This window comes from Populus trichocarpa, chromosome 3 (genome assembly GCF_000002775.5).
Source record: "Populus trichocarpa isolate Nisqually-1 chromosome 3, P.trichocarpa_v4.1, whole genome shotgun sequence".
Classification (NCBI taxonomy): domain Eukaryota; kingdom Viridiplantae; phylum Streptophyta; class Magnoliopsida; order Malpighiales; family Salicaceae; genus Populus; species Populus trichocarpa.
In genome coordinates, this window is record NC_037287.2 from 15,609,130 (window position 1) to 15,618,629 (window position 9,500).

General features: G+C 32.9%; 1 protein-coding gene across 1 annotated transcript; it reads right to left on the reverse strand.

Moving 5' to 3' along the window:
- Nucleotides 1–900: 900 nt before the first annotated feature.
- LOC7497844 (long chain acyl-CoA synthetase 4) lies at nucleotides 901–7,312 on the reverse strand. Its single transcript, XM_002304519.4, has 19 exons — nucleotides 6,855–7,312; nucleotides 6,535–6,598; nucleotides 6,359–6,448; nucleotides 6,199–6,255; nucleotides 5,508–5,556; nucleotides 5,310–5,386; nucleotides 5,101–5,140; nucleotides 4,926–5,020; nucleotides 4,248–4,415; nucleotides 4,002–4,112; nucleotides 3,738–3,825; nucleotides 3,297–3,363; nucleotides 3,013–3,088; nucleotides 2,795–2,912; nucleotides 2,416–2,661; nucleotides 2,189–2,328; nucleotides 1,700–1,882; nucleotides 1,464–1,583; nucleotides 901–1,145 (listed from the first exon to the last, which is right to left on the reverse strand). The coding sequence occupies exons 1-19, from the start codon at nucleotides 7,004–7,006 to the stop codon at nucleotides 1,098–1,100; spliced, it is 1,989 nt and encodes a 662-aa protein (XP_002304555.1). The 5' UTR covers nucleotides 7,007–7,312; the 3' UTR covers nucleotides 901–1,097.
- Between the last annotated feature and the right edge of the window lie 2,188 nt (nucleotides 7,313–9,500).

Below are 9,500 nucleotides of genomic sequence, written 5' to 3' on the forward strand. Positions count from 1 at the left end.
GAATACTTTTCCGGTTTTCAAAATCTTTGGGCTAATTATTCAGATATTGTTTATGCTAATGTTCCTACTGCAGCTCTCTCTGTTGTTCAAGCAGTGCACGACACAAGCAAGAGAGATCAATTCTTGATGAAGCTCCGTTCTGATTTTGAAACTGCACGCTCTAATTTGATGAATCGGCATCCTGTACCATCTTTAGATGCCTGTTTGAGTGAACTTCTTCGTGAGGAGCAGCGTATCATAACTCAGGCGACTATGAAACATAGAAAAAATGTTAGTGCACCTGTTTCTGTGGCTTATGCAGCACAGGGGAGAAATCTGTACTGTCTAGGAAAGGTATGACTTTAACAGGTGAGTTGGGTTTTCCAGAAAAGGACGTAGACAATTGAGATACAGAGGACATATGTAAATACACATCGATCCATTAATCCTGTTTATAAACTATTATTTTTTAAAATATTTTTTACTAGAAATATATTAAAATACTATTTTTTATATTTTAAAAATTATTTTTTAGTATCAGCACATCATAACAATTTAAAAACACTAAAAAATATTTATTTAAAAAAAATTATAAATTTTTTTTATATTTTTTAAAATATTTTTAAAACGTGAAAATAAATAAACTATAAAACTAGCTGTTGTGTTTTTGGCGGGAGTGTTTTATTTGGAAAGAGTATAAAAATTAGGAAGGTGAATATATATATATATATATATATATATATATATATATATATATATATATAGTTTTAGATTTATTTACTAGTGATACATCGTACTAGTTGCGGGTTGGAAACAGGAAGGAATTTCTGGATGTGATTGGGATGGACGTTACCCAATCATTCCAAGTTAGGTCAAAGAAAGACGATCATGAAGTTTATATAACATTCATTCACCGAGGACTTAAGAAAAATATCTGTCATTTTCCATTGTCATCCAAAGCAAAGATGCCACTTTCGATACAAATTGCAACGTCTATAAATAGAAATAACTTTATGTACAGTCACTAAAACAAAACAAAAATATGAAAACAAAAATATAAATAGCATCATCGATCCTGCTGAACAGCGAAGTTATCAGGATCCATAAAGTTATATTTCTTAGGCACTGGGCTTGCTTGCACTCTTGTACATGTTGTCGATAACATTCTGTGCAAAGAATTTTGAGTTAGGAACTTTCCACCAGATAAATTTGCCATTGACAAATAAAAGATTACGAGTGTTCTTTAAAGAATCGATGCATGGCCTAAACTAAACAGGATGGTGAGAACCAACATCCATGACTATACACTATGACCATCAAGATAGTTAACCATGGTGCTTTTATTGCACAAGAAGGGAAAAAACATGGTGATTTATGACATTGCCAGTCCAAATTTCAGTCGATAAACTAAAATGAAGAAAGTCCATATTAGAAGGAATACAAACAGGTCTAATTGATTCCCCCAAAATATAAAAAAGGGATACCTGGTAGTATTTGAGAAGCTGAGGCCTCTTTTTCTTGTATGTTGGAGTGATGAGATCACGCTCCATGTCAAATGGCTCAGGATCGAGGTGAATAGCTTTTATAAATTCAAAGCCCTTCAACTGCCAAAAGTAGTATTTAGGAACACAAAAAATGTTCAATTAGCTCTAGAAGATGAAAACTATCTCGTTCAATAGGTTAAAAAGAAAGATATACTAAAAGCAAACTCAGCAGGAACCTTCTTTTCTTTCCCAATCTTGGTGAGCTCTCCGAGCATGTACTCTTTTGCCCTTGGATTTTCACAAAGGGCTTTAAAGTCCCCACTTATACCATGCTCTTGAGCCCAATGTTCAAGTGCTTGCTGATTGGGGTTGGCAACAGCAACAAGGAATGATTCAAAGCTGTTCCCATAAACCCATATCTGAAATTAAAACACGGAATGGAAACCTGTAAATTCACAACTGAAGCAAATAGATATCTCTCTCGCCAGTAATAGACTAAACCTTTCACATGATATTAGAATTAATTAGTGCCATATTTATGAAAGGGACTAGTCATCAAGAGATTAAGATATTTCCTAGTCAACAGAAAAAAAAATATCATTTTCAGTATAACAGTGTCAATCAAATAGAAAGCTAAGACTGTAATGGTAAGATTGGGAAAGAAAATATCATATTCGTGGACATGCTCAGAAAATAAAAAAATCCCAAGCATCAGAAAGGCGTACCGAATCAATATCAGATACAAGACTATAAATGTTCTCCAAGTTTTCAACAGCAACATATTCTCCTTGCGAGAGTTTGAATATATTCTTCTTGCGATCAATAATTTTCATACTTCCATCAGGTTGCCATTCACCAATATCCCCTGATGAAAAGATCATCATGAAAATGGTAAGACTAAGAAAAAAAATTATAAGCATCCAAAATCAACAAAGGAAGGATATCGGAAAACCTGTATGGAACCACCCATCATTCAGGACCTCTTCAGTGAGGTCTTCACGTTTATAGTAACCTGCAAACAGGGTCTTCCCCCTAATACAAATTTCTCCACGTGGGGTGCTTGAAAGAGCATCATATCCCATCTCAGGAACAGATTCTAGGCAGACATCCACATTTGGTACAGGAGGGCCCACTGTGCCAAGCATTGGCAATTCATTTGGCAGTGACACAAAAGTCCCAGCACAGGTTTCAGTCAGACCTGCATCCATTCAATTGCAAATATTTCAAGTCCTGGCATCAGTAAATTATAACCACAAATAATCTAACAGCAAAAGAAAAATGAAGAATTGGAAGACTAGTATAGCTTGCATCAAACAATATGGACAACGTACCATATCCTTGCAGAACGTGAGCACATGACACCACTCGCAGGAAAGCTTCTACATGATTAGAAAGAGGTGCTGCTCCAGATAAAATAAGCCGCACTTTTCCTCCCAACCCTTGCCTCACCTAAGATACAGAGCCAATGAGAGTTGAGTAAGCATAATTTTATTACAAATACTATTATGAGGTTTGGATCTTGAGTTAATCAGGATAGAAGAATCATCACCTTATTAAAGACAATTTTGTCACAGATTGGAGATGCTTGGTGGTGTGCAAGCCCCTTCTTCATAGAACTGAATTTGCTGCAGTAAATTGTAAAAACAAAAAATAAAAACTTCGGTAGTCCTGTGATCCCACCAAGACAGTTTGCCAAATGTACCAACAACGAGCATAAAGGGACAAATCTCTATCTCTTTCTCTGAGATTAGAAGATGACTATGAAATTCAAAAAGAAAACCCTATCATGGATTGTTGTCCAAAAGAAGTACTGGAGTGTGGAATAGAACTTACTGTGAGTATGCTACATTGAACAATGTCTTTTTCAAAAAACCACCAGTTGAAACTTTCTGCTGCAAGCCTGAAAATGTGCACAGCAGTTATGATAGTGCTATTGTGGGAGACATAAAAAATATGCTTTTAATTTGTGATATAATGACACCAAAGAAGAAAACATTCAAAGAATTAACTCGGTCCATTCCTCAATTGAACAAGTTGAAGATAAGTAACAATTCTGGGGCTGTATTTTATCTATTCATTTGAGCATGCAAATGAAACATTGTAGTGATAGCATTCCAAATAAACCCAATCTCAGTTCTTATGGTGCCTGGAGCACCATCCAAGCACAGAGCCAATGTTAATTTAATCCACGCTCAGATGCTACGACAATTAAATTTTGCTACTATATGAAATGGCAGAAATTTCAAGAATGGTTGGTTAGAAGAGAAAATCTACCGGAATAAACTCGCTCTAAAACACGGGGCACAGCACAGAAAATAGTTGGTTTCAGCTCCCCAATGTCTTCAATCAATAATTTTACATCCTGTAAATTTGTGACAATAAACATTTCATCATATTGAATGCTTATTTAGTGAAGCTGATAGTCTTACCATCCCAATCACCACCAAAATTGGGGACACCCATTGCATACTTGGCAATGGCATCATTCTAATTTTAAAGGGAAAAAGGAAAAAATAAATAAATAGCAAAAGGGTTTACCCCTCGCCAGAACCCTATAGAGGCACCATGTTGAATAAATAACTCCTCAATCACCCGATCAAATATATGAGCAAGGGGAAGGTATGAAAGATATACATCCTCTGAAGTCAACTGCAAATTGTAAAAGAGTCAAGTGTATCTATTGGGTAGAAAAAGGACAAAACAAATTAAGCTTTACACAGCATGCAACTAATGTCATATCTTCATCTATGACATCCCGAGAATATAAGAGAAAAAGAAAATTACCGATTCTTTCACACTTTCTAATAGCCTTTTCACTCCAGCTATAAGAGTGACAATGCTGTCATTTGAAATCAGCACTCCCTTGGGATCACCAGTTGTTCCACTAGTATACATTATTGTACAGATATCCTCTTTCTTCTTCACTGGGAGTTCATATTGTTTATTCTCCCCCTGCAAGGAACATATACAAAGACCATTACTCATTGGTCTCATTTAAGTATAAATCAGAATCAATAACTATGAACAAATATTAAAAGCTAAGAATAAAAGCTAAGAAGAAAAGGCATCGTATAGTGGTTAATGAATGTCAATGCACATTAGATAAATAAATAGTCATGGTATCAGATTGATCTAAAACTCCATCCATGCTTTATTACTGGTGTTCTATGAAACAATCAGCGAGATACTAGAATTATTTCTTGCAAATTGCAAATCAAGGAGATGACACCCATCCATGAAAAATACGAACATATTTAAAGCTCAAGTCTGCTAGGTAACAGTTGAGATACGATACAGTACTGGTCATGAAGCATGCTTACTACCACAAAATTCCAAATAAACATTTGGGATACAATACCATTCACAGAATAACTTATCTTAAAATGCATTTTCTAGCTCAAATTTTACTACTACTGATACAATAAATAGATGGAACAAGGTTATTATGAAAGACTAGGTTACCAGTTTTAAAAACTCATCCCAAGAATATACTGCCAAGCCAGATTTTTCAATCTCTTCTTGCTCTTTGAGAGCAACCTTGCCAAAGCTCACAATTGCTGCATGAGGAAATATATCATATAATCATTTCTTAATAACATGGGTAAACAAAAAAAAATTGTGAAGAAGATTAACTTACTTTTCAAGTACTGTGTAGAATTAGGAAATGTTTTCAACAGCTGAGAGGACAGGGGAAACCATAGATCCATAAGAACAATATCACCATGTAAGATTAAGATTCTTAAAGAAATAGTACACCGACAAAAAGCATAACAATTTCAAGAAGACATTATGAGAAGCAGCGTCATCAATTGATGGAGTTTGGATGCAAGGCTGCAAAACACATACCTCACAAATTTTGTTCTCTTCTACAAAGGCAATTGAGACCTCTGAATGGCATATAATAAATTCCACTGCACTAGCACCTAGAACATGGTTTGAGAGAGGTAAGCACTAATTGGCCTTGATGTTGAAGGGGTGCATGAAATTGCAGGTTAGCCAATGATTGCTGCATGCCAAATACATCTATGCAGAAGAAGACCATACCTAATGTGTCATACAAAGGAACACAGTAGAGGCCATGAGCATTGCAGGCCTGCATCAGTTTTAGCAGGCACTAATCAGGAACTACAGGAAGAAGGCAAACCATGATAATACAGAAACAATAAATCAGAAAAAAACCAGCAAGGGATGAGGAAGCCCACCGGGCTTATCAAACAAAACTTTTTATCCAAAAACCATTAAATAAACAAACAAATAGATTGATAATCAAAAGAACTTAAAAATAACTAGATCACGATTAGAAGGCTTTTAGTCTATTTTTGCATCAAGTATTGAAAACTAATGACTAGTTCCCTAACTCGGCAATTAAAAAGGAGTCTCTCGAACCACTTTTTTCATAATGAATATTTTTGAGAAGTAATCCAACATTATAACTAATCCAAATCCCATAGACAGGAAAAAAAAAAAACCGCCTATAAATTAAATGGTGCAGAAACATCGAACAAAAATCAAAATGGCATATGATTGGTAGAGGGTGGAAACTGGAGAAGAGGATATCCTATATCCTATAAAAACCACTATTTGACCACGAAAACTACCATAAGCAAAGAATATGTATACTCTAAACACAATGGCAAAACTCATTATTCCTTCTCCAAGCTTTGTCCTTTATGAATTAAACAGGTTGTGATGTGTTTTTTTTTTTCAGGGAATCAAACAGAAAAGAAGAAACTACCTCCATGCTCATAATCCACTCTGCACAATTAGCACCATAAATACCACATTTCGCACCCTACAAATAACCAACACAAATCTAAACATCAGTAGTAACCCAATTTTGATTACAGAGATTACAATTTTTTTTTTAAAAAAAAAATCCAGTTCTAATGCTTCACCGGTTCAACACCGCAGCTTCTAATTGAATTTCCAACTTTGATCACCACGTCATAAACTTGTTTATAAGTTTGCCACACATATTTTCCAGCCTGCAAAGACAACAAATTGAGAGTTAATAAAACGAAAAAACAAATCCACAAAAAGACATGGCAAGAAACAACAAGACTATAACTACCTTGCCATTGACAATCTCACGACGACCAAGCATTGGATTATTTGGATATTTCTCTACGCTCATCCTGCAAAAACCACCACAAAATATTAATCACATAATTAACAAATAACAAAGGGTTAAATATCAACCAAAAGAAGGAAAAGAAAAAAGAATCCACTTTCTTCAACGAATCACTGAATATACTCTGGACAAATCACAAACAAGCTTTAAGAAATAATCCCTTTTTACTAAATACCAAAAAGTAAAACAGCTAAAGTTGGCAATTTTCAACCCTTTTTCTACAGAATTTTCTCAGGAAGCAAACAGAAAGATTTTCTCACCGAAAAACATCCCAGCAACTTTCAAGTCCAGGAACCGGAGGAGGAAACCCATCTTTAGCGAAAAGACTACGATACACAGGACCAATCGATGGCTTTCCATCCTTAGCTTCCTTTGCTTTCTCTACTTCAATCAAGTACTTCCTCGGCGCCATTCGGTCGATCACCGTCTCTTCTATCTATACGTATGTATTTTCTACGTGTTCGTAAAAGTACGAGTGGAAAGAAGGAATGTTGATGTGGATTTTGAGAAAGATTTTAAACTGATTTTCGTTGGGTGGGCGGGTGGGTGGCTATTGGTGACCAATGAAGCAAGAGGAAGAAGAATTTAAAGGAAATAATTAAGCGATTAAATAATTTTGTTGCTTTTTCGAATTAGAATTAGAATTTTTCTTTCTTTTTTTAGGATTTAGAAGGAAAAAAAACGACAGAGAGAAGCGACAAGGACTGGGTCTGTAGTTGCTGAATTATTGTTATACACAGGGGAGAGGGGAGAGAGTTCAGAGTCCATTCTCAACTTAACTAAGTTTTTTGGGAGACTTTTATTCGGTAATTTAATTGATATTATTATCTCCTTTTTTATTTTACAAAAAAAAAAGGCTCAATCACAAATTTTTTTTTCTTAAATTTTATTTTTAAACAAATTTGTAAGTTTGACTTTTCAAAATGATTAATTGCTTTTAAACATATACAAAATCATTTATTTTGGTAAAAGAACATGGTTTATTAACATGAATTCATGACTGAAATATGATACCAGGATAATTTTATAGAAAAAAATAATAAAAAAAATATTAATTTTTAACAAATCTAATAATAATGGAAGAAATAAAAAAATTTAATTGAAACCAACTTAATCCAACCTTCAGGACTTGTGACATAAATTACGAGGTTGAATTATAGTATAAAAGGCAAATCCAAAAAAATAACAACATAAAATTCTCAACCAACTAAAATAATTAAGGATAAACTTAAAAGAAAATGGATAATAAAGAAAAAAAATATAGATTTGAAAATAATACGAAACACATTTGACACCAGAAAAAAATCAAATAATAAGGATGAAATTAAAAAAAAATTTCAATTACAAAAAAGAATAAGAAAAACTAAAAATAATAATTAAAAGAATGAGTACCAAATTTGATATAAAAATTAAATTAAAAAAATTAAATTAAAAAAAAAACCTAAGTCAATAAAGGATTCGAGACCAAATACATTGTAATTAAAAAGAATGATAACTGAATTTAATATAAAAATCAAATATTAAAGAATGAAACTGAAATACAAAATTAACTTAATAATAATTCAAGATCAAATATATTGCAACAAAAAAATAAAAATTTAATTTTACTCAATAAACAAATAATTATAATTCTTTGTTATTTTACAAAGTAATTTCATTATATAAAATGTACAATAAAATTCTAAGTTATTTTAGCTTTTGTTATAATAATTTATTCGTAAACTAATATAATTTAAAAAAATATGACCTTTTACTATGCAAATCAACTTATACACCATGCGAAACCCCCAAAGATTCGTTAACATGTTATGCTGGTTGAAGCACTGCGGAGGTTGAAAAATGATCCTTTAATTACTATTTTTATCTACTAACAGAATTATATGAACTCAAAAAAATACTCAGAAAATTTAATATTATCAGAAAATACTAAAAAAAAATATTAATTTAATATCAAAATTATCAGAAAATACTAAAAAAAATATCAATTTAATATCTTTTCAAGCACAATTTAAAACACAAAAACAAACAAGCTTCGAAAACTTCTGTTTTGCTAGCTGGCCATCGATGGATTCATGCAGTTCACATTCTCTGGTTGTCTGGCTTGTGTCCAGAGTCATTGTTTCATGCCAAACCGATGATTGCAAGTTACCTAGAATAGGGGCACTCCTGTGCAGGACAGTAAGGGCAATGCTGAATTGCTGATGCAGTTTTTGGCAGAGATTACACTATATATCAGCAATTCAGAATGACAGATACTAGGGAGCCTTTTCCAGCACATGTGGAGCTCAGGTTATGATGTTCTTGCTAGTTTAAGAGAATTATTTTTCTTTTAATCTTTAGTTTTACCAATATATATTCAGATTATTTACTATGAACTATAAACATAAGAGAGTAATATACAAATCTATAAATAAGTATGTATAAAGTATTTATTTGCGGAATTTCAAACCAAAACAAAGTAGAGAAAAAAAAAGAGTTATTGTCAAGAGACTCAAGACTGTACCCTATCGTAGAGCTAAATCGACTCCAACACTTAGAAAAGACGCATAAGAACTAGAAAACTTTCTCAAGCTTTCTTAATTATTACAAGGACAAAACTTCATAGCTAAGAGAAAACAAGGAAAGCAGTGCGAGCGAAGTGATTTTTGCTTAAAAGCACAAGACCCCACCGGCCCCTATATAATTATATAATGAGATTAGGGATACAAACAGTTGCATGATTAATTTGAGTTAATCAAATTTATATAATTCCTAACTATTAAATTCTCTAGTTTCAAAAAAATTAAAGATAAAATTTAATTTTGAAAAACAAAATTGTGCATTAATTATTTAGTAGGTAGCTGATTAGACAAGACATTAATTCTTAAAGGCAAATAATCACGGGCTGATAAAACTATTTTTCTTTA